At 41.1% G+C, this 25,943-nt stretch overlaps 1 protein-coding gene across 6 annotated transcripts in view; it reads right to left on the bottom strand.

The window, feature by feature from the left end:
- The window catches only part of madd (MAP-kinase activating death domain), a 63,687-nt gene extending 37,979 nt beyond the window's left edge, over positions 1-25,708 (bottom strand). For 3 of the 6 annotated variants that reach the window (XM_030724236.1, XM_030724233.1, XM_030724227.1), the window contains exons 1-7: positions 25,344-25,705; positions 18,775-18,991; positions 16,976-17,620; positions 13,034-13,337; positions 11,946-12,077; positions 11,683-11,796; positions 11,484-11,564 (exon numbers count right to left, since the gene is read on the bottom strand). In XM_030724236.1, coding sequence (XP_030580096.1) covers positions 11,484-11,564; positions 11,683-11,796; positions 11,946-12,077; positions 13,034-13,337; positions 16,976-17,620; positions 18,775-18,833 — 1,335 coding nt within the window. In that variant the 5' untranslated portion in view covers positions 18,834-18,991; positions 25,344-25,705. Of the gene's footprint in view, positions 1-11,483; positions 11,565-11,682; positions 11,797-11,945; positions 12,078-13,033; positions 13,338-16,975; positions 17,621-18,774; positions 18,992-25,343 lie in introns of all 6 variants that reach the window. The other 3 variants (XM_030724215.1, XM_030724241.1, XM_030724220.1) reach the window with 3 other exon arrangements.
- Positions 25,709-25,943: the final 235 nt, after the last annotated feature.

Raw genomic sequence — 25,943 nt, forward strand, 5'->3', positions numbered from 1 at the left:
CTAACACGTACAAAAAAGTCTCTTGGACCGATAGCCGAAATCCAACAGGAAGCCTGACATGTTCTAATTAAGGTGTCATTTTTGCAGCATTTTTCACATTTTTCAGGCCTGCTATTTGAATCATCTTCTACTACAGCTTTTCATCCAGTCACACCAAAATGGCTCCAGATCATCTACACAAGTAGCCCATCAAAAGATATTCATGGTTTTGTAGAATATTGAACGGTGTTGCCGTAGCAACCCTCTAAATGTGGGATTTTACTCATATACCACAGTGCACCAAATTGTTACATCTCTGACATACATTGTCCGATCTGCCTCAAACTTCACAGGCTTAATGGGAGGGTAAGGGAGACCGGACACACCCCTCTATCAGCTTTGTTTCACACTCATAACGCCACCTAGTGGCAACAGGAAATCAGTAGGACACTGATACTCATCATCCTATGGTCATTACAGTTTCATTGATGGCTGCAGGCATTACATAGAGCATTGTGACATATTAATTAGTGGGCACTCACCGACGCCACCTAGTGGAAGCGGGAGACGATCGACGCGAAGTACGGCTAGCCTGCTGAGCCGTCAGCAGCCGGGTGAGCCAGCTACTCTCTCGTCTGCGAGAACCTCCGAGCGCGGTTCGGCTGGAGCGTGCCACGGGTCGACGCGCGGCTTGGCTGGAGCGCGCCAGGGGTCGACGCGCGCCGGGTGCGAGGGCCCGCTCATCGCCGCTTGCGGCTTTAATTATTATTATTAGGCCCGAGCCGACGAAGTCTCGGCGAGGAGCCTATTGGATTCACTATGCCACATACCCCAAAATGCGTTAAAATCCCCACGGTCGCATGGGACGCGGTCGCCAGTGACCCCCGACCTCATAGGGACGTGGGTCAGGTCGAGACGTTTCCGAAAAGGTATGCGTCGGGGTGACTGGGAAAACGCCTAATTGTTTTTGCTCGAATTCTCCATTATTCTTTATTATTATTTTTCTTTATTATTATTATACTTTCTCTCTCTTTGAACCCAATTTTGACCCCCTGAACATGCGCGAAAAGTCACCATTTTTTGCATGGTGGTCAGGTCTGGCGAAAAATTACGTATTTTAATGTCGCCACAAACTAACTCAAAAACACGGCTACACTGCGCCCCCTGGAAATTTCATTTTTCGGGCCCCTATGGGAGAGGCCAAATTCAAGTTTGCCGTAGATTCATGAAATTCTCGTCACACATAGATCATGTCAGGACAAACAAAAAATCCTCTTGAGGCACCCCTGCATGACCCACAGGAAATCCACCAGGTTCACTTGAAATTTGGCTTTTGCCGAGTCAGCAATTTCGCTCACCTTGTATTTGCGCGAACTTCTCCTACAGCATTTGACCCACAAACACCAAAATGGCTCAGCATCATTTAGAGACATAGGGCATCTAAAGTTATCGAAGGCTTCGTATTCATTTCAATTGTCTTGTCACACTAGGCCCCTGAAGTTGGCCTTCGTTTGACCACTAATTCCGGTCCTCTTTCCTGCCATCAATCGCACATGCTTTGCCCGATCTGCCCCAAAATGGAATCATTTATGAACACACCTACACTGAATCCATAAGTGCAGAAACCACGTCGATTGATGCCATAGCGCCCCCTACAGAACAAAATGAAAATTTGTATGGGGGTCCACAAAATTAGTTTCTCTGGTATGCATGAAAATTTTTGTACAAAATCCTCAGATCCTCCTGGTCAGAAAAGGCAATCAGACCTATGCCCAATTTTGCACGCCACACGCGCCACCACACCGCAAATGTGCGTTGCGTTTATATGGGGAGCCAACAATTTACTTTCTCAGACATGCATGCAATTCGAGACAAACATTCTTTACCCCAGCACGATCAAAAAAGTCAATGACACCCATGTCCACATTCCCACAGGAAATCCGCTAGCTTGGCTTGAAATTCTGTTTTTGCCAATTTTGCACTGTTGGACACCTCGTATTTGCGCGAACTTCTCCTAGGGCATTTGACCCACTAAACCCAAAATGGCTCAGCATTATCTAGAGACATGGGGCATCCAAAGTTATCGAAGGACTTCGTATTCAATTCAACGGGCTTGTCACATGAGGCCCCTGAATTTGGCGTTCGTTTGACCAAAAATTTCTGTCCTCTTTCCTGCCATCAATCGCACGTGCTTTGCCCGATCTGCCCCAAAATGGAATCATTTATGAACACACCTACACTGAATCCATAACGTGGAGAAACAATGGCGATTGCTGCAATAGCGCCCCCTACAGAAGACACTGCAATTTTGTATGGAGGTCCACCGCATTACTTTCTTTGAAATGCATGAAAATTTTTTTACATGTTCTTCAGATACTCCTGATCAGAAAAGTCAATCAGACCTATGCCCTTTTTTGCACGCTGCAGCCGTGACCACCACCCCAATGTCAACATGACGTCACTATGGAGAAACCACTACCTTGTCACACGTATTGCGCAATCACTCACGCACTCTTTCTGCACTTTGCTTGCCATTTCCTTTCCCTTATGTACTGGACAAGACTTAATTTAGATTTGTGGATTCAGAGCAACAAGTGCACTAGTGCCCCCTACAGATGGAACAAAAGCATTAGATGGTGGGAATCACATTTAGGTTTTCTGAAATGCATGAAAAAAGGTAGAAAACTTCGCCACAGTCAAATAGATAGATTCAACAGTGTTATCATGTCCATCCTTGCCAAGATTTTCATCTTTTGCCAGTGGGGATTACATTTGGCAGAACAGGTGGCTCTCTGACAGCTTGAAGGGGGATCTCAGGTGGCTCGCAGGTGGGTTGCAGGCTGTTTGCAGGGCAGGTTGTTCGCAGGGAAGGCAGGTCGCAGGTTGCAGGAGCAGCGGCTCTCAGGCGGCATGCAGTGGGGTTTGCGGGGCTCGCAGGTGGCTGGCTGGAGATTTGCGGAGCTCGTAGGTGGCTCGCTGGGGGTTCGCGGGGGCTCACTTGCGGCTCGCGCTGGGTTTGGCGGTCGCGCAGGCAGCGAGGGCCGTAAAACGCCGCTTGCGGCTTTAATTAGGGCCCGAGCACGAACTGTGCGAAGGCCCTATTGTAATTGCTTCGTTTATTATTATTATTATTATTTTTTTTTTTTTTTTTTTTATTATTATTATTATTATTATTATTATTATTCAGGCAAATGAATTGGCTTTTTGGGGGCTTTATCATATTCAAAAACTCATGAAACTTGGCACATGCGTCACACCTGGTGAAAATTTAAGTATTTTAATGGGCTCGGGCAAGGGCGCGCCCAAATGGCTCGCTAGCGCCCCCTAAACTGGAGCCCCACCGCTGTGTTTCACGTACATGAATGAAACTTCATACACATGTATATCATGTCCAGGCGCACAAAAAATCCTCTTGGAGCCATGCCCTAAACCCAACAGGAAGTCCGCCATTTTTAATTAATTATGCAAATTTGGCGATTTGCAGCCCTCACACTTTTTCTAATAACTCAGAGGTTTTAGACGTTATCATCTTCATATTTGGTTTGTCTAACCTACACCCCCAGGGGAATCTAAATCTCGAAAATGGTGAGTTTTTGCCAAGGGGGAGGGGTCCTTATGCCCCTTTGAACTTTGATCATTCGCCATGAAATTTTGATTGCCTCTCATTCATACCTACATGATCCAATGTGCATCAAACTTCTCCAGTAGGATGAGGGTGCCCCCCTGAACACATACATATGACAATATTTAATATCAGTCGCAGCGCCACCTAGTGGGAACAGGAAATGTCATATTTTACACTTGGAGGTCCAGCTCCAAGGTGGTTTAGCAGAACCATCTCAAATTTCACCTGGAAAGCCTTAAGAAGTTGGACTTACTGTGTTTTCAAAACTGTGAGTTTTTGACAAAAGGGCGTGACCCTTATGGGACGGCAAAGTTCGATGATTCGCCATGAACACAAAAATGGCTGTAACTCAAACCCAACTTGCCCAATCTGGCTCAAACTTCAGTGGTGTGATAAGCACCCTGTCCTGAACACACTCATATGCAAAAAGTCCATAAACGGTAGAGCGCCGCCTAGTGGCAGCTCGGAATATCTTAAAATAGCAAGTTTTTTGAGTAGCCCCGGAGCTACGTTTTATCTACATGTATGAAAATGTACAGGCTCATGTAACATCCTAAGACGTACAAAAAAGTCTCTTGGACCCATACCCCAAACCCTACAGGAAGTCGGCCATCTTCAATTGAAGGTGTCAATTTTTGCCATTTCCACGCCTGCTATTTGAACGAACTTGTCCTAGGGCATTTGACCCAGTGCGACCAAATTTGCTCCACATCATCTACACAAGTAGCCCATCAAATATTGTGGAAATCTTTACAAAATATTAAATGGCCTTATCACACCAGGCCATTGAAGTTGGCCTTCGTTTTTCTCCCTCACCACCAAAATTGTTTGTGCACTTGTTCGCACATGCTTTGTCTGATCAGGCTGAAAATTTAATCACTCATGTACACACCCAGGCTGAATCCATAACTACAGATTCAAGACTGTAGGCGCAATAGCGCCCCCTACAGAAGCAAATGAAAATTTGTATGACGTCCACATAATTAGTTTTGCTCTGAAATGCATGAAACTATCTTTCACCATTCCTTACGAAATCCTCATCAATTTGATAAGCCTCCTGCCCTGAACACATTGATATGCATAAAGTCCATAAATGTTACAGCGCCACCTACTGGCAGCTTGAAATATCATAAAATAGCATGTTTTTTAGCTAGCCCCAGAGCTACATTATATCTACAGCTCTGAAATTCTGCACACTCATGTAACATCCTAAGACGTACAAAAAAGTCTCTTGGAGCCATACTGGAAACCCTACAGGAAGTCCAGCATCTTCAATTGAAAGTGTCAATTTTTGTCAATTTTTGCCATTTTCAGGCCTGCTATTTGAATGAACTCCTCCTAGGGCATTTCAGCCAGTGAGACCAAATTGGCTCCAGATCATCTAGACAAACAGCCCATCAAATATTGTGGAAATCTTGACAAAATATTAAATGGTGTTGTCACACCAGGCCATTGAAGTTGGCTTTCATTTTTCTCAATGGCGACCAAAATTGTTTGGCCACGTGTTCGTACATGCTTTGCCCGATCTGCCTGAAAATGTAATCACTCATGTACACAGCCACTCTGAACCCATAACTATGGATTCAAGGCTATACGTAGCTGCAAGAGCGCCCCCTACAGAAGCAAATGAAATTTTGTATAGCATCCACAAACTTAGTTTCTCGGAAATGTATGAAAATGTGTTTCAACATTCTTGACATCATCCTGATCAAACCAGTCTATCAGACCCATGCCCTATTTTGCATGCTGGAGCCGTGACCCCACCCCCAAATATTCCATTGCGTCTATGCCGAGAGCAAAAGATATCTTTTCCTATAAAAGAATTCAACTTTCTACAGACCTTCTGTACACCATCACGATCACAAGACCTCCGAGTGCGGCACGGGTCGACGAGCGCCACGGGTCGACGCGCAGGGAGTGCGAGGGCCCGATATCACCGCTTGCGGTTTTAATTAGGGCCCGAGCACGAACTGTGCGAAGGCCCTATTGTAATTGCTTCGTTTATTATTATTATTATTATTATTATTATTTTTTTTTTTTTTTATTATTATTCAGGCAAATGAATTGGCTTTTTGGGGGCTTTATCATATTCAAAAACTCATGAAACTTTGCACGCGTGTCACACCTGGTGAAAATTTAAGTATTTTAATGGGCTCGGGCAAGGGCGCGCCCAAATGGCTCGCTAGCGCCCCCTAAACTGGAGCCCCACCGCTGTGTTTCACGTACATGAATGAAACTTCATACACATGTATATCATGTCCAGGCGCACAAAAAATCCTCTGGGAGCCATGCCCTAAACCCAACAGGAAGTCCGCCATTTTGAATTAATTATGCAAATTTGGCGATTTGCAGCCCTCACACTTTTTCTAATAACTCAGAGGTTTTAGACGTTATCATCTTCATATTTGGTTTGTCTAACCTACACCCCCAGGGGAATCTAAATCTCGAAAATGGTGAGTTTTTGCCAAGGGGGAGGGGTCCTTATGCCCCTTTGAACTTTGATCATTCGCCATGAAATTTTGATTGCCTCTCATTCATACCTACATGATCCAATGTGCATCAAACTTCTCCAGTAGGATGAGGGTGCCCCCCTGAACACATACATATGACAATATTTAATATCAGTCGCAGCGCCACCTAGTGGGAACAGGAAATGTCATATTTTACACTTGGAGGTCCAGCTCCAAGGTGGTTTAGCAGAACCATCTCAAATTTCACCTGGAAAGCCTTAAGAAGTTGGACTTACTGTGTTTTCAAAACTGTGAGTTTTTGACAAAAGGGCGTGACCCTTATGGGACGGCAAAGTTCGATGATTCGCCATGAACACAAAAATGGCTGTAACTCAAAGCCAACTTGCCCAATCTGGCTCAAACTTCAGTGGTGTGATAAGCATGCTGCCCTGAACACACTCATATGCATAAAGTCCATAAACGTTAGAGCGCCGCCTAGTGGCAGCTCGGAATATCTTAAAATAGCAAGTTTTTTGAGTAGCCCCGGAGCTACGTTTTATCTACATGTATGAAAATGTACATGCTCATGTAACATACTAAGACGTACAAAAAAGTCTCTTGGACCCATACCCTAAACCCTACAGGAAGTCGGCCATCTTCAATTGAAGGTGTCAATTTTTGCGATTTCCACGCCTGCTATTTGAACGAACTTGTCCTAGGGCATTTCACCCAGTGACACCAAATTGGCTCCAGATCATCTACACAAGTAGCCCATCAAAAGTTATTCAGGGTTTTGTAGAATATTGAACGGTGTTGCCATGGCAACCCTCTGAATTTGGACTTTTTTCAATTTCAAATTCACAGAGATTCTAAACATCAGCCCCTGGGCTGTGCTTTCTGTATGTACCTGAAAATGTGCCGGCTGATGTAAGATGCTAACGTCTACAAAAAAGTCTCTTGGACCGATAGCCGAAACCCAACAGGAAGTCAGCCACGTTCACTTTAAAGTGTCATTTTTGCAGCATTTTTCGCCTTTTTCAGGCCTTTTTGCCTCAACTCCTCCTAGGGCATTTGACCCAGTGAGACCAAAATGGCTCCAGATCATCCACACAAGTAGCCCATCAAAAGATATTCATGGTTTTGTAGAATATTGAACGGTGTTGCCGTAGCAACCCTCTGAATTTGGACTTTTTTTCCATTTCAGGCCCAGATAGGTTCTAAACATCAGCCCCAGGGCAGTGCTTGGTCTGTGTACCTGAAATCGTGCATGCTGAAGTAACATCCTAAGACGTACAAAAAAGTCTCTTGGACCGATAGCCGAAATCCAACAGGAAGCCTGACATGTTCTAATTAAGGTGTCATTTTTGCAGCATTTTTCACATTTTTCAGGCCTGCTATTTGAATCATCTTCTACTACAGCTTTTCATCCAGTCACACCAAAATGGCTCCAGATCATCTACACAAGTAGCCCATCAAAAGATATTCATGGTTTTGTCGAATATTGAACGGTGTTGCCATAGCAACCCTCTAAATGTGGGATTTTACTCATATACCACAGTGCACCAAATTGTTACATCTCTGACATACATTGTCCGATCTGCCTCAAACTTCACAGGCTTAATGGGAGGGTAAGGGAGACTGGACACACCCCTCTATCAGCTTTGTTTCACACTCATAACGCCACCTAGTGGCAACAGGAAATCAGTAGGACACTGATACTCATCATCCTATGGTCATTACAGTTTCATTGATGGCTGCAGGCATTACATAGAGCATTGTGACATATTAATTAGTGGGCACTCACCGACGCCACCTAGTGGAAGCGGGAGACGATCGACGCGAAGTACGGCTAGCCTGTTGAGCTGTCAGCAGCCGGGTGAGCCCACTACTCTCTCGTCTGCGAGAACCTCCGAGCGCGGTTCGGCTGGAGAGTGCCACGGGTCGACGCGCGGCTTGGCTGGAGCGCGCCAGGGGTCGACGCGCGCCGGGTGCGAGGGCCCGCTCATCGCCGCTTGCGGCTTTAATTATTATTATTTTTTTTTTTTTTTTTATTATTCAGGCAAATGAATTGGCTTTTTGGGGGCTTTATCATATTCAAAAACTCATGAAACTTGGCACATGCGTCACACCTGGTGAAAATTTAAGTATTTTAATGGGCTCGGGCAAGGGCGCGCCCAAATGGCTCGCTAGCGCCCCCTAAACTGGAGCCCCACCGCTGTGTTTCACGTACATGAATGAAACTTCATACACATGTATATCATGTCCAGGCGCACAAAAAATCCTCTTGGAGCCATGCCCTAAACCCAACAGGAAGTCCGCCATTTTGAATTAATTATGCAAATTTGGCGATTTGCAGCCCTCACACTTTTTCTAATAACTCAGAGGTTTTAGACGTTATCATCTTCATATTTGGTTTGTCTAACCTACACCCCCAGGGGAATCTAAATCTCGAAAATGGTGAGTTTTTGCCAAGGGGGAGGGGTCCTTATGCCCCTTTGAACTTTGATCATTCGCCATGAAATTTTGATTGCCTCTCATTCATACCTACATGATCCAATGTGCATCAAACTTCTCCAGTAGGATGAGGGTGCCCCCCTGAACACATACATATGACAATATTTAATATCAGTCGCAGCGCCACCTAGTGGGAACAGGAAATGTCATATTTTACACTTGGAGGTCCAGCTCCAAGGTGGTTTAGCAGAACCATCTCAAATTTCACCTGGAAAGCCTTAAGAAGTTGGACTTACTGTGTTTTCAAAACTGTGAGTTTTTGACAAAAGGGCGTGACCCTTATGGGACGGCAAAGTTCGATGATTCGCCATGAACACAAAAATGGCTGTAACTCCAAGCCAACTTGCCCAATCTGGCTCAAACTTCAGTGGTGTGATAAGCACCCTGTCCTGAACACACTGATATGCATAAAGTCCATAAACGTTAGAGCGCCGCCTAGTGGCAGCTCGGAATATCTTAAAATAGCAAGTTTTTTGAGTAGCCCCGGAGCTACGTTTTATCTACATGTATGACAATGTACAGGCTCGTGTAACATCCTAAGACGTACAAAAAAGTCTCTTGGACCCATACCCCAAACCCTACAGGAAGTCGGCCATCTTCAATTGAAGGTGTCAATTTTTGCCATTTCCACGCCTGCTATTTGAACGAACTTGTCCTAGGGCATTTGACCCAGTGAGACCAAATTTGCTCCACATCATCTAGACAAGGAGCCCATCAAATATTGTGGAAATCTTTAAAAAATATTAAATGGCCTTATCACACCAGGCCATTGAAGTTGGCCTTCGTTTTTCTCCCTCACCACCAAAATTGTTTGTGCACTTGTTCGCACATGCTTTGTCTGATCAGGCTGAAAATTTAATCACTCATGTACACACCCAGGCTGAATCCATAACTACAGATTCAAGACTGTAGGCGCAATAGCGCCCCCTACAGAAGCAAATGAAAATTTGTATGACGTCCACAGAATTAGTTTTGCTCTGAAATGCATGAAACTATCTTTCACCATTCCTTACGAAATCCTCATCAATTTGATAAGCCTCCTGCCCTGAACACATTGATATGCATAAAGTCCATAAATGTTACAGCGCCACCTACTGGCAGCTTGAAATATCATAAAATAGCATGTTTTTTAGCTAGCCCCAGAGCTACATTATATCTACAGCTCTGAAATTCTGCACACTCATGTAACATCCTAAGACGTACAAAAAAGTCTCTTGGAGCCATACTGGAAACCCTACAGGAAGTCCAGCATCTTCAATTGAAAGTGTCAGTTTTTGTCAATTTTTGCCATTTTCAGGCCTGCTATTTGAATGAACTCCTCCTAGGGCATTTCAGCCAGTGAGACCAAATTGGCTCCAGATCATCTAGACAAACAGCCCATCAAATATTGTGGAAATCTTGACAAAATATTAAATGGTGTTGTCACACCAAGCCATTGCAGTTGGCTTTCATTTTTCTCAATGGCGACCAAAATTGTTTGGGCACGTGTTCGTACATGCTTTGCCCGATCTGCCTGAAAATGTAATCACTCATGTACACAGCCACTCTGAACCCATAACTATGGATTCAAGGCTATACGTAGCTGCAAGAGCGCCCCCTACAGAAGCAAATGAAATTTTGTATAGCATCCACAAACTTAGTTTCTCGGAAATGTATGAAAATGTGTTAAAACATTCTTGACATCATCCTGATCAAAACAGTCTATCAGACCCATGCCCTATTTTGCATGCTGGAGCCGTGACCCCACCCCCAAATATTCCATTGCGTCTATGCCGAGAGCAAAAGATATCTTTTCCTATAAAAGAATTCAACTTTCTACAGACCTTCTGTACACCATCACGATCACAAGACCTCCGAGTGCGGCACGGGGCGACGAGCGCCACGGGTCGACGCGCAGGGAGTGCGAGGGCCCGATATCACCGCTTGCGGTTTTAATTAATATTAGTTTTGTTTCAAATGTTTTCTAAATTTAATGATTATATAATTACCAGGAATCAGGAATTCTTTTGACCATGTGTAAAAGAAAATCTGATGCTGTAACTGCCGACAAAATAACTCCATTGTTTCATTTAATGGGATTATCGGCTTTTAATGATGTTCATACCTCAGTTGAATATTTAAACAAAGTGAATGGCTGGATTTCTTTGTCAGTTCTAAGTCTTAAAATGGAAAATAAATACTGGCATTTGTTCCTGTGGTTATTCAAATAGGAGCATTTAAGATAAGTAAACTCAAAATGACCGTAATGACTGATCTACTGAAAATGGAAAATAAGGACGCATGGTATTCTGACTATGTTTCCTTGGCCAATAAGCACACTTATGTGAAGACATATTGATAGTTTAAATATTTTTTTAAGATATGAGAGTATGTTATTGGCTTTAATTTTTTTTTTTAAAGTTACAAAAAGTGCTGTTTCCATGAATCAGAACCAGATTCTGCTGCTAGATAACCAGGTTAGAGGAGCAATTAGTTGCTACCAGTAATACTAAGTATTTATCTTGGGTAGCAGGGACCTAGCATCTTTACCTCCAAGAGCTAGAGCATGCACAGAAAACAGGGGAAAAAAGAAAAAAAAAAAAAGTTTGTTTGTTAGTGCAAAACAAAACCAGTTTCAAATACCCTCACACTCATCTACAATACATACAACTTTGATGAAGGAGGAAGCCCCTACTCTTCACACTGCTGAAAGACAAGTTTTACATTCACACAAGAGTGGTGTTAACTAGCAGTCATGAGATTAAACTTCAAAAGGTACAGAGAAGCACCTGAGGTCCAGAAATGTCTCTGCAAAATGTTCATGAGTGCCAGGAGTCCCATTGCGTTTTGGGGCCAAAACTCTGGTTGCCGCAGTGGAGCAGAAATAGAACAATTTATAAAAATCTAAGAGGAATCAAACAAATCATATATATTACCTGTTTTAGATGTTTCTTAAGCTCGCCTGCTTCAGGCTCTGGAAGAGGTGGCAGAAGCTCTGCATTGGTAGGTGCTATAACCTGAAGGCAAAAATAGCCTTCTTAATTTATTTTGCAGTGTATTTGAGTATTAAAAAAAAAACTCTCAGCATCACGACACAATAAAAACAAGATGAGAAGGCAGTGTGTATATACAGACCTTACTGCTGTCAAGGTCAACAAGCCAAACATCGTCTGGCATTTTAAAATCAGATTTGTAGAGGAAGAAGCTGGCTGGTACGCCAATAATGTAGGGAGTAGGAGCAAGAAGGAGCTGCCGTAGGGAGAGAAGAGTTCAGTTAGGCTCAACTGTTATGGAACCACAAAAAGACATTGAAATGAAAAAAAAAAAAAAAAAGTAAGCACATACAGAAAAATCACATATTTATTTAAAATATATCCACTATAATCGCAGAGTTTTACCTGTTCAGCTGAGGCCATACATGTTGGCAGCAAGGGAATAACTGGGAACATGTACTCCAGTGGGTATATCATGGCTACAAAGGCCATGACGCTCATAGACAAAGCATTGTAATCTCTGGATTGAAGGATGACCTGGCGAAAGAAAAAAAAATCATGCATCTCATTTTATATTTAGTGGGTCCTCAGCACCCTCACAACATGTTTCTACCATCTTAATTTAAGCAACATTTTTTTGATGTGGTATGATTTGACTGATCTATCTATAGTCAATTTTTTGTTCATAATTTAAAGATTTAAAGTCTAATTTTGCTCTAGTTATATAGCGGCAATATTTTTTTAAAAACAGGAAACCTTCATTTGGCAGCAGTCTGTGATTGAAGGGTGCAAGTAATGCTAATGCTAACCAAAAACAGCACTGAGATACAGGATGGAACAGACATCCTGGAAAAAAAACCTTTGGGTGGCAGAGTACCTATCAAAATAGGCAAAGCAAAATGTCCAGCATTTATCCAACATGATCCACTTTCAGCAGTGTGACTCAATATGAGAAGCGTAGGTTTGATTTGGTTGTAAATGACCCCATGTATCAGTGTCAACGTATACCTGGAGTAACACCACATCAGAGCCAGGCAAACTAGGAATCCTGTTACATCCACATTAATGATTCTAGTGTTAAAAATACAAGATGACAGAGTCTTTCCTCTCTGTCATAAACCATTAGCAGTCTTGTTTTTACCCATTGTGCTTTGTCCACACTGCAGTAAAATGGCTTCAGTGAGCTAACAACAGAAAATGTCTGTTGTAAATGTCATTCGGGACATTTTTCAGGACGCCTTTGAAAAAAAAAGACCTTGTAGATACACAGCTGCACTCCAGAGGAAACCACTGAACAATAAGACTAAATATAGCCTTGCTTGTACCTTTGGCTTCTAAAATGAGTGTGGTCTTTAATAAAATCCCATAGGGAATTAGGCTGCAACTTAAGAAAACCTCTAATCTTTTCCTTCCTGCTTTTTAACATATGTACACAAAATACAAGAGAAAATAAAGAGACCGGTCCATGAGAGGACCACTGCACCTGCCCTTACTTTGTGCTCAAGCAGGACACAACTGAGGACCTGAAGACAGGCGTCCACACCCAGCAGCTCTAAGGGCAGGTGCAGGGGGAAGTCAACCATGGAGAAGCGTGAGTTGTCAGGTAGGGCAAAGGTCAGTGGCCGTTTGAGCTCATGAGGCAGCACTTCCACATCCACACGTCTCTGACCCGCCACTGGTACTGGTGAACGCAACAACCGGTACACCCAGGATTCGATCTCCCGTAGGTCGGCCAGCAGTTGGCTGCCTTTCTCTTCCACCAATAACGCACCGGTAAACACCCGCCACATGGTGTCCCTGGGAAGAACATGAACCAAGTGTGAGAAATTAATGTACATTTAAAGATTTTCATTAATAGTTTATTAATATGAATGTATAATGACATAAAACTGAAAAACACATATCAGCTTATGTGACATCTCCAAGCAACATGACATCGTGGCAAACGGTTAAAAACCAAAACTGGATAAGCAGAAGAAAACAGACGAATGGATGGATGGATGGACAGCTAGATGATGGTTAATCTTTATTTAACCTTAGTTTGCTACCCAATTATCCACACAAAAAGTGTAAAATCAAGCAATGAAACTCTCTACTGTGATACAAAAAAAAAAAAGAAATCTGAAAAAAGGCTAGGACAAAGGATAAAATGCAACATCACAGTGAAAATGATGTCTCAACTGTCAGAGGAAAAAAAAAATATTTGAACGCTACAGAAAAATATTTTAAAAATATTTTTAGCATAACAAATTTCAGTGACAAGCAAAGAATGCCAATACATATATTGATATCAGTGAAGAGTAATTTTAAAGTCTGAAAACAGATTTGACTGAGTCATCGGTTCATTTTAATGCAGCAAACAGCTACAAAGAAACCTGAACAAACAGCCACTGAAATCCCTAATGTGATGAGCAAATGAGACTGAAACGCACGAGAGATTCTTAAGCAACTGCCACTATAGTAATGTGAAAACCTTCCACTCTACACGCACATTGCTATTACCCTTTCTAAAGTGCATGCTTATGTGTCTGTGGCAAGGAGCGAGGGAGGTAAATCATTAGCCGTTTGGATCCCTCCCACCAACTGCAGCTGCTACCCACAGGCAGGCAGGGACCTCAATCTGTCAGCCGCCACAGCTGAAAATGCTCGCAGTCATTATGCAATGACTCTACTCCTTCTCTGTCATTGCAACACCACATTTCAACCAACCATGTCAGGGGAAACGAGAGATTCTCAGGTCTGTTCAGCCTTTGGCTTTTTGAGCTTGTCAGAGAAACCATAGTTCCATATTACTGATAAAATGCTGCTCTGCCTCCACTTATCAAAGAAAAAAATGCCAAGGTACGAGATTAACTGGGCGCTTGACGTTCCAACAATCCCTTTTAGAAAGGACAGGAAAAGCTGTGCTAGTTTTACAGCTATAAATAACAATCATTCAATGAATAAGCCCTTGTGAAGTGACAGCCTAATTAATACTTTGTCAATCAAATTTTGCAATCTATTCAGTCACCCACGGCAACAGAATAAGCCAAAAGCGCACTGAAAAAAAATACTGCCACATCACATACAGGGTACAGCTGTGAGTATTCTGAGGCTTAAATTAAATATGAATTAATTACCCTTCACGGTTAATTAAGGAAATCAAAACATGATCAGCAATTTGTGTCAAGTCTAATAAGCAACACAGAATGCCAAATGGCCTTATATCATATTATTGTATATACTGTGGGATACAACTGAGTGTCCACACACCTTTTCTGTTTTCACGGTCTCTGTTTCATTTTCACCTAGGGCTGAACGCTTATGGCCAAAATGATTATCACAATTATTTTGATTTCACTGCATCTTTGTAAGCTGGATGGATAAGCTAACACACTGTACAGGCTTACTTTTATGGACCTCTGACTTGATGTTGGACAATTCACATTAGCAACCAATGCATTGCTGTTGCGTTAGTGGTGTGTTTTCATGCAGATGAATAAGGTAGCTGTGTTGCTTTGAGATGCAGACAAGAGCCCGACCACTATAGGATACCAATACCAATACCAATACTTGGTGATTTAAAAATGTGATCAATTTTTTTCTTTCAGGCACATGAAACTGATTTCCCTAGCATTTCTTGTATGTAGTTATTTATGGTTCCTTACTAATTAAGGACAATGCAGGTTAAAAATAAACGTGTATTATCACAATAAGCTGTGGATTACCTGTTTACAGTCTGCCTAACTTTACTCCCATCAACTGGTTGTTGTGTTTTGGTGTTCCAAACCTGTGTTGCCAACAAGGAAGTTGCAGAATCCCTTCTGGTGGACAAGCAATACCATGTCCACACTCATAACATAGTTGTAGGGCATTTCTCCTGTCTCTCAAGATGAAATTTTCATTTATTGTCCAATAAATGAAAATTATTTGCTGAGCGCAATACCTCAGCAAATAGCTAAAAACGGCTGATAATATATTGCTCGAGCTCTAGTGCAGACCCAACTCTACAGCACTCTTTGCATATGATTTTTTTTTTCTCCCCATGTTTGTTCTGTTTGTCTTCTTGGATGGGTGTTCTGTTAACTGTAATTTCCCCATTGTGGGATCAATAAAGTATCATCATCAAGATTAAAACTTGATTAACTGTGAAGCCCTATTTTCACTTTTTTATAGAATAGGTTAACAGATTATACTGATGGATACTGGCCTTTAAGTTGTGAAATTCAACATTTTTATACAGATTATTATAGTAATTTAGCAACTCATAATGTTTGTTCAGTGCAGTGCACTCATCTCAATTGTTTACTATCCTCTCAGCAATGTTTGCAGCACATGAGGTAGAGTGCATGTCACAGTTGAGCAAATGGTGGTGTTGAGTGAAGTGGTGCCCCTTCATTTTCCCATGAATCCAATATCTGTCGAGCCCAGGTATTTGGTTTACACAATAAATGGCTTCACTAGAATTATCTAACAACTGTTATTTATTTTCCCTGCATGTCCCTAAAATAATATTTAATGTAAAACAAGCCACTCAAAAAAAAACAAAAAAAAAAAACATACTGTGGATATTTTGGTTGCTATTATTTATCATTGAGGTGGAGTTTGAAAGCATAAAGTATACCGTGAGAGCAAGAAACACGCTACAGATGGCCTGCAAAACTGAGTGGCGCCACAGACAAAGGCTCCTGTATTAACTGTGAAACACAAACATACAGATAACAGGTGGACCATGGAAGAAGCCGACGGGAGAAGAAACAAAGGAGTTTTTGTCAACTTTTCTACTCTTTAGAATTTAAACTGGAAAAAAAAAAAAAAAAAAAAAAAAAGCTATGTGAGTGGTTATTAATTTGCATCAAATGCGCAGACAATTTTTAGCAACTGGCACAAGACATTGAGCTGAATTTACCCTATTCTGTGTGTTTTAAAGGAGCGCTAATTGTTCTTTTTGCATAATTCACAGGTGGGCATGAATGGCTGTATCATCTGCCAACTGGTATCCCTGGAGACTGCAAAGTAAATTACAGTCACCAAAACTGTTAAGGGAATGAACGACGTACTGACAAATGTAAATGCTCTAAAAAATGAACTCTCCCTGGTCTCCGCTTATTAGATCTTATCATCTAACTTGGCATTTGGCTCTAAGTGTGTCACAACAAGAAAGGTCATGTAGTTACAAAAACAATGAGTGTTTAGTGGGCATTTAATGTGCTTAGCAATTACATAGCAATCAGTCAGTGGACTCTGGTGTTTCTACTGTTCACAATTTCTTTTGATAGGACAGGATCTTTGCAAGCACCACCTTCAAAATTACCCATGTTATTGTTATTTGGCTAATGAAAGCTCTGACTGAATGACTGAAATAATAAAACACCCGTATTTCAGTCGATGGGGAATCTTGAGAAAAGATGACGGCAACTTACATGTGCATTAGTGCATGCAATCTAAAGTCTCACCTCTGGGTAGCACGAGGAAGCCCAGCCCGTTGTGTTAGCCTTTGACTGCAGCAGTCCACCAGCCTCTTGAGAATATATAAGCATTCCCTAAAGGTGGAGAAGAAGGGGTAGTGGCTAAGTATGCACAGAGAGGTCAGTGTGCTGTTGCGATTCCTGGCTGCCACTTTAGCAGCACTCCGTCTGTGCTGAGGGGACTTGCCAGCATTTTGCTCAGCACCTTGCTGTCTATTCTCGTCTCCAGAAGCATTCGGAGACACTGACTCGGCATTGTTAGGAGGAGACTCCACAGAGGATGGACCCCCACCACCCCCGCTATCAGACCCTTCACTTGTGGTATCTGCAGCCTGTGGTGCTGTCTCAGTGTGACTGCCCTTGTCTCCTCGAGTACGATGATGCCCTCGCTGAAAGGAACGGTAGAAGTTGACGCAGATTCCATAACGGGTGATTCCTGAGTCCTTGTCGGTCAACGTGAAAACGAAAGAGGAGTCATCACGAAGGCTGACCCTGCGCTGGCGTATACTCAAGCAGCCCTCAGGTTGGCAGAAAAAAACCACATCTGGTGGGAGCAGGAAGTCTTGGTGGTCCTCTAGTGGGTAGCGGCGGAGAAGTTGAGGGGTCTGGGCCACACTGTCACTACTTGGCTGCCTGAAGATCAGATGGACAAACATTAGTCAGCAGTGCCCATAATTAGTTTTTGTTACTTAATTCTTTATGCATCTGCAAATCAGTTCCAATAACATGTAAAAAGAATTCTGAGTTAATTGGGCAGCCTATTTACTTTTCTTTATATATTAACTATGCTCATTTTAAACATGCCCAAAGTTTCAAATGCAGAGGTTATTGTATGCACAGGTAATCCCTCTTAGCCAAATGCTCTGTATCATGTGAGTGATGGCCAGCATGACAGCACAATGTTCAGGATATCGGCTTCTGCGCTCTCAGCGTCATATACCTGCTGTTCAGCCAATCAGAAGAACGCTGGCTTAAAGGCAGCGTAAAAGAAGCTAAAACAGCTCGTTTCAGCTGAGGGGATGAACCAATGCCCACTACAAGATATATTTATTTTGAACTGTGAAATAAGAAAAGCTAATCTATTAGAGTAGCCAGAGTGGCAATGAGTTTAACAGGTCCCCTTTAAAATGAAATAGATAACAGGAAAGACAATATGTCATAAAAGAAGAAATGGAAACATCTCTACAGAATTGAATGAAACATCCAACAAAGCCCTGACAGTATTTCTGTGGTTACAGAAGCAAATTTGTAATCAATTTAGAAGTTCAAAATGAAGAACTGTTTTGGAAATCTGTGATGCGGAAGTATGATGCAACAACCATTCTTTCCAAAAACAACTGCGAAATGCCCATGAAGTACTTAAAATCACCAAATCCTCCACTAGACACACTCAGTGGCTGACACCCCCTCTAATTTCACTGTGTTATGTCAATCCTTCTTTTTGGCTACAGTCACTATGCTTTAAACAATACACTACTATCCTTCATTTTTCGTAAGGGTTCAACTGTTGCATAAACTCCAAAGCAGTTTTCAAAAAATATTCAAAATTGTGAAAGAAGGGTGCATTCAGACCAAGAAAAACACTGAGTCAGAACAATACAATAGGTTGCACTGAAATGCTGATAATTTGAATCAGGGTACAAATAGAATACAATATAAAAACCAAAAGGTCTTTGTGTGCTCATTATATGCCAAGACACTACAAAACATAATCTACTCATACAATACCACAGTTCAAGAGTGGGTGCCACATCTGCTGAAGTATAAAAGTCATATTAAGGGCTTACCTTGCTCCGACCACTACCAAGTAATCAAGAAGGCGGGGGCACATTTTCTTTTTCTCCATGTTGGACTGACCATGTCCTGTATGTCACAGCATCCAGGATATAAGTGGCCTCTTGAGTTAATGGTTCCTTCCCATCACAAACGAGAAAGTTCAGGTATATAGTTGAAACTCAGCTCCTTGATTATCATTGTGATGGTTCAAAAAAGATTGGGTCTGATCTGTAACACACAAAAACAGAAGAAGAAAAATTTCATGTTGTATGCTTCTATGAACACATTAAAATAGGCTTGTGCATGCACAATGAAAGCACCTGGTCCACACACTGCATAATACCAAACAGCAACATAATTTTTCAGAGTTACAAAATGGGGTCAAATTTGGTTTTATGATGTATAGCTGTGACTTTTCGGCAAATGTCAAGGACTATAATAAAGTTGTATGCACTATAAATCCACTCAGGTCTGCAGTATTCTCCTCTTTTCCTCTCTTTATACTACTTTTGTCACTAACACCAACTTTTCACCAGGCCTTCGACCCCACACAACAGCAGGAGGTTCACATGGAGGTGAGTATAAGGTGGAACAAAGAATTATGAGCCTTTTCAGGTAAAGAGGAGACAAAGAAATGTATGGCGCTGCCCTTCTGGTATTCAAACAAGTAATAAATAACCCAGACAAGAAAATTACCAAATTAAAAAAATTCTAATGTGAGATCAACACAGACACAAAATGCAAAATGATGCATGGAATGTGTGTTTATTGAGGCTACCGCCACTGTAATCATCTCTGCTAAACAGGGTACACAGCAGGCATTAAGACAAAGGAGGCAGAAGAACCACAAAAACATGTAGACAAGAACATAGACAAAATTGTTGGACACTAAATTATAACAAAAAGAATCCCTCGAAACACAGCAGAAAACATTGACTGTTGCACTTTAGTGCTGACAATAATGTGTTGCCTGGTTGTTTTTGTTGGAGGGTAAGAAGAAGCAAGTAAAGCAGCTTAGGGGCCTTGGTGGAATGAGCACCCTTCACAGCTTGGACAATGTCCAGCAAACTCAATCAGCGCCTCTACAGATGGCTATTAAACACCAAGGAGCCACTTCCACCTCCAGTCTAGTTTCCTTATACCAGCAGATAAGTTAATCTTCCAATTAAGACAATACACAGTGTATGCCCACAGCTTAGCTGACATTTCATGACACTATAAAAACGCTGTATCAAAATTTTAGTTGATTTTTAGCTGCTTTGGTGACAGAAAACTTCACACAAGCAGCTACACAAACATCTATGGATCTACTCTTGTAAAAGTAATCACAAAGCATTGGCTTCTAAAGGTTAAAAAAAAAAAAGGGCAGAGACTATGCTGGTTTCAACTATTAGGACTTTTCTGAAAAACTTACATTAAATTCCACACAGATATGGTATTTCATGCTATTACCAGCAATCATTTATGCAGGTATATGATCTGCTTTTCAGAGGAAATGAGCCATCTTACTATAATACACAAAATCTCTGTGTGTTTGTTTCTTTGTCTGCCAACTCCTCCTACACAACTAGGAGTTCAGCAACCAAACCTGGCACGCAGGTACATCTTAGGCCGTGAGGGTTCTTAGCAATATTATTATGTTATTATGGTGTTGTCATGTTGCCTAGCAACCACCTTATGACCTGTTTTTAGCATTTGTACACCTATTGTGCCTTATAAAATCATTGGATCATTTTTATTTCACAACATCCACAAAACTTCACTCATGCACGACATATTATGATGCCAGCAGGTTGCCTGACAACCACCTAGCAATGGGCTAAAATTACCCATCTTTTCCATTTATGCATTGATAACCCTTTATGAAAGCATCGTATTATTTTAATTTCACAACAGTAACATCTCATTTGTATCCACAAAAACTGAATTATACATGACATGTTTTAACATCATCATATTGCCTTGCAACCACCTACCAATTGGCATTTATGTATCTACAACTCCTTATAAAAGCAATATATCATTTTAATTTCACAACCAACACCACAAACTGGGCAAAAAAAAAAAAAAATGTAGCATGGGGATGTATTAGTTAAATAAATAAGAGAACTGCCAAACACTTTCTTCTTCATGTAAGCTAAGAAAAATTGTTATTGGTCATGGCACAATCAGGACGACCATCATGTGAACTGGAAGCCGACATGGAAGAAGAAAACCAGCGGTGAGATCACGTCAAAAGTGACCAGATACAAATAAACAGTATTAGTGCGACTGTGAGAATCAGACCAAAAACAGCACGCCAAGCTTCAATTCAAAGAATACAATGGAGTCTGGAGTATCTGTTTCACAAGAGATTCCTTCCAAAATGATTATTAAACACTACAACAAAAATGTCAGCTCTGCTTTTTGTTATTCTCTGGAATAAGAAGCAAAATCTGAAGATAAAAACACAAGAGGATAACACAATAACTGCCAGTGTCCACATCAGCAATATGCAATACATATCGGTTGTAAAAAGAAACCAAAGTTACAGGATCCATTTTTACTCAAGTTATCATGCAATGCCAAACATCCTTTACTCTAAAACCAACAAGTGCTACAGGAGGCCATGCTACTGAAACCCCACCCTGAAACACAAACACTCAGAACCCAGAGCAGTTTCTCACTGTCACTTAAAGGCTGTTATCCAACAACTGATAAGCTGAAGGAGCTCTAATTTAGTCAGTGGTTTATACTGCATCATTTATGCATTCCCACTGAAAAGCTAGGACTAGGAGTGCTTTCTAAAAGCTTAAGATAAACTTGGAATGCCCATACCTCTATCAATATAATTACTCCAGAAATAGATCCAAGCTTTAACAAAAAGACCTAAAGCCATTAAATTAAAATAAATAAATAAAAACTTGATTCATAAGGATTGAGGCATAAATATTTAAGAGTTGTCAGAAACTACATCTATTACGCTGAAAAAGAAAGTTTGGATATATAAACATTAAAACCACAGCAACCTTTGATGACTACATGTAAACTGAATTTCAAACAGGAATAAATGCTGCGGTGAATATTATGTTTTGAGATGTGAGTTTGTGCAGTAAAACCAGAGCAGGCACACAACAGGGCAGACAAATGGACTACATGTAAATCATGAGTGGGACACGATAGCACACATCCTGACAAAGATGGTCATTAACTCCCTCAGCCATAGCACCGCCAGGGTGACACAGCTGCGTCCAGCAGACATTATTGCAGAAGGCTTCAGATGCATTATAGGTGTAATTATGTCTAATAGCTCCACTTTGGAGCAGAGAAGCCGCTCACAGAGGGACATGAAACCATTCTGAATTAGGCTAATCTTGATGAATGCTAAAAATTGTCTAATTATTACATAATTTTAAAATTAATTGAATGCTTAGAACACTGTCACTGAAATTGCAGCATCAAAACACTCAGTCTTTAGCTACTACAGATACTTAATACTTTCTTCTGGCTTTTCAAATTTAGCTAAGTTTGACAGCATTGAACTTTTGAACTTTCGCAAACACTGTTAAATGCAAGACTATTTGATGTGTGAGGAGCCACACAATGATACAGTTCAAACAGGCCTACCCAGTGAGATGAAACATGTCTTGGTGAGTCAGCTTAATGTCTGGACTCATCATGCTTGGTAAAGTTATTCAAAAACCTGAAAGCCTGACAGTCTTCTACTGGCTTTTACACGCTGAAAGTAAAATGTCGCCTCACTTTAATAAGAAAATCTGCTCTGAGATGCTGGTTTAGGAAAAAAAAAAAAGAAGTATTTATACTATTAAAGCTTTTCAAAAATAGATGAAACAACTTTTATCAGGATGGGGAGTGGCAACAGCAAGCTTCCAACAGCAAAAGCAAAATACAAAAAGGAAATTAATTCAAATATGTATTTATTTCAACTATGAAACCCAATGTAACCCTTTTTATCTCATATACCCATTGGGAAAATGAATGGACAATCAAGTCTGGCAACCTGAAAGCTTCCTGGTACTAAGCCAAAATGGCTGTTTTATGAAGCAGCAGCGCTGCAGGCAGGCTCATCCAGCACAGAGATACTGGATCACAACATTATTTTTAGATAAGGATGGCAGGACTGGGCCACTTCACTGATTGTCTTTAATTACCGAGCTCGGTACCGAATCCCACTTCCTCTCTCTAAAAACTGAGAATAAAGAATTATCACAACATTACAACATGTACTTCATTATCTTCAAAGGCAAGATAATGATGTACATTAACACAACAGATGAATCTCTTCAGACTGGTCTGCAGGCAAGCAGTCACTTGTTATGTAAGCACAGTGAGGAGATGGATATGATTCACAGGCCTCCAACATGGTTAACACTCACCGCCAGTCACAGTAAACAGCAGTAAGTTCAAACTGAGCATACTGCTGAAATTGTTCAGGTCAGCAAGGCCACACAAACAAACCAGGAATAATATCAATATTAAGAAAGTATTCTCACTTTTGAGTTTTAATTTTATTGAACCAATAGTACAGTGTTCCACAGCTGAAGTGATATTGATATATTTTGGTCCCCTGCCTCGTGTGGCCAACAAGGAAAGTGCACGCTGACTTTAAAATGATTTCTAAATAGTCCCAATATATGCTTGGTGATTGGTTTCTACACCCTGGAATTGTGGTCACAACACTGAAATAACCAAAGCATTTATGGTGTTCAGTTATCTGCTTGTTTATAGGGAACTAGTTGTATTTGCATTGCAAAGTGTGATGGAGGCAGGCTCCGCCGAATCATGTTCCATCAACCTTTTTTTTTTTAAATAAAATGAAGCAAAGTTAAGCTCAATGTGCATTTAAAAATGATGACATGCATGCCTTGTTTTTAAATCAATTTATATGCCAATATATTTATTTTACAATATAACTCCAACTTAATTTTATGATAACACAAATGACCCAGAGCAACAGCTCAAAAGCTCCAGCGTACAATAAATTATATTTGTCCTGATATGAATTTATATTCATATCTGTGACTGGTTTATTTTTTTTCATATTTTCTCCAGTGGCTTTGACATTCAAACCAAATTTTACCCCATCATCAATTAAGTGGATATAGTCAAAAATCTGTAGGTCTGTGGAGCGCACTGGGTGAATTAAATGTGACTGGGACTCCTTTTTCTGATGTTTTGATAAATGGAACAGACAATTTTGTTCATTGGGCTAATGTACAGTCATCAATTGAACTATTTAATTCACACTTTGACATAATTTCACATTCATTACTATGAATGAAGACTAGCTGTTCATTTCTGTTAAAAACTTTATTATTGGAAGGTTTAAAAATCCAGCCACAATTAACTTGTCCAATGTCGACAGGAGACTTTAGGAATCTTGTGGCGGTTCACCTCAGCAAGACAAAGATGGACAACTGAGGGTGCCCTATTCCCTCAGCCAATTCGTACCTGTCACCAGCAAGAAATACTGGCCTGCCTCTGGGACCATTAATGCCCGTCATTAACACCAAGACTTTTAGCACCATCTCATTCACCCAAACACTGAACCAGACAAATGTTTCACACTTGTACTAATTTTGTTGCAATAGTACAAATAATTATGTTTCCATCTATTATGCTATTACATTGCTGTACATTATAATAGCTATGACAATGGTAAAATTTAGATTAAGCCTCAAATCATACACTGTAGGGTCCTTGGTTTATTCTGTGCTGTTCACCTTTATAATGTCACATCAATGAAGACATGTAATTTTGACAGGAAATAAAATAAGCTCTGTAGTTATCCATTTGACATTATGTCCCAGTCACCCTCAAATCATTTCCATTTAAAAAAAAAAAAAAAAAAAAGAAAGAAATGTCGACGTACATCTAAAAATGACATTCAATACATGTTACAGTATTTGGCATCCAAAACACGCGTTAAAAAAAAAAAACAAAGTTATCTCACGGTAATACCCGATGTCTCTGTCATAAGCTAATTATGTCAATTAAAACTGCTCAGCAATGCTTTAGGCGTGTTGAAAGACTTCACAATGGCACACTATTTCAACAGAAAACCGTCACGGGTTGAGGCTGCAGAGCAAAAATCCCACATGACTAGCCTGTCTGGATGTGCAGTGTAATTTTTAAACTGGAACTAGTCGCGATGATTAGCTATTGTAAGGATACGCTTACAGCAAGATAATATTAACCACAACACCTACGAGATATGTGATAAAGCCATGTCAGCGCCTCCCAACAGCTCAGATACAGCCGTCCGTGGTGCACCGTGTTAGTTGGGTTTTTTAATATATGTATCTATATATTTTTCAGGCAAGCTGTCAGGGTTTGACCCGTCCTAAATGTTAACACCAAGGAAGCATCTTCTCACCTTTCCTCTGCTAGCCTTATGCTTTCCTACGTCACGAGTGGATTAGCTAGCAAGCTAGCTAGCTGCCTACCCACTACTAGTACATTTGTCTCATAAATAGTACACCTGTCAAAGGTAACAAACGTAAGGAAACTGTTGAGAAAGCGCGAAATAAACGCTCTGAGTGGGTTCCCAGAGCACAGATGTTTACAGGAATAACCTTACCTATATTAGCCGGCTAACCGCTAACGTTCGTTGCGAAGCCAGCTGCCGATGACGGCCTGGATGGTAGGTGCCCTCCTCGGTCACGGAGGGGGAGAGGCAACGATGTTTGTCTGAATTCAGCCCTATTTCTCTTTTTATTATTGAAAACATCGAGCGTGGACAACGCCCGGAAAGGTTAGCCACTCCGTCTGAGTGTCTGAGAGCATAATAAATGATGTGGCGTGTGTGTCTCCCTGCCTGCTCAGTGAAACGTGTGGCTCGGTCAGTTACAACCTGCCTTCACAACATCCTCCTCACCATCAGCAGCACGTCTACGGGGAGTTCCGCATACTCAAAGCCCGACCTAACGGAAGCGACAAAACAAGCCGGACGAAAACCACTTCATGCCCCCTGCTTGGTGTCGTTACCGGAGGTTTACTCCAAAATATTTTTGTATCATTTTGCTGTGTTTTAGCGCACAACAGGAGTTTTGGGCCCTATGTGTTTATTATGATAAGCCTGCCACCATCAAACTTCTTAAAATTATTAACTTAAAATTACTGAAACACAAACAAATTACAAAAAAAAAAAAAAAAAAAAAAAAAAATCAGTATGGACTGC

This window comes from Archocentrus centrarchus, chromosome 3, assembly GCF_007364275.1.
Source record: "Archocentrus centrarchus isolate MPI-CPG fArcCen1 chromosome 3, fArcCen1, whole genome shotgun sequence".
Lineage (NCBI taxonomy): Eukaryota > Metazoa > Chordata > Actinopteri > Cichliformes > Cichlidae > Archocentrus > Archocentrus centrarchus.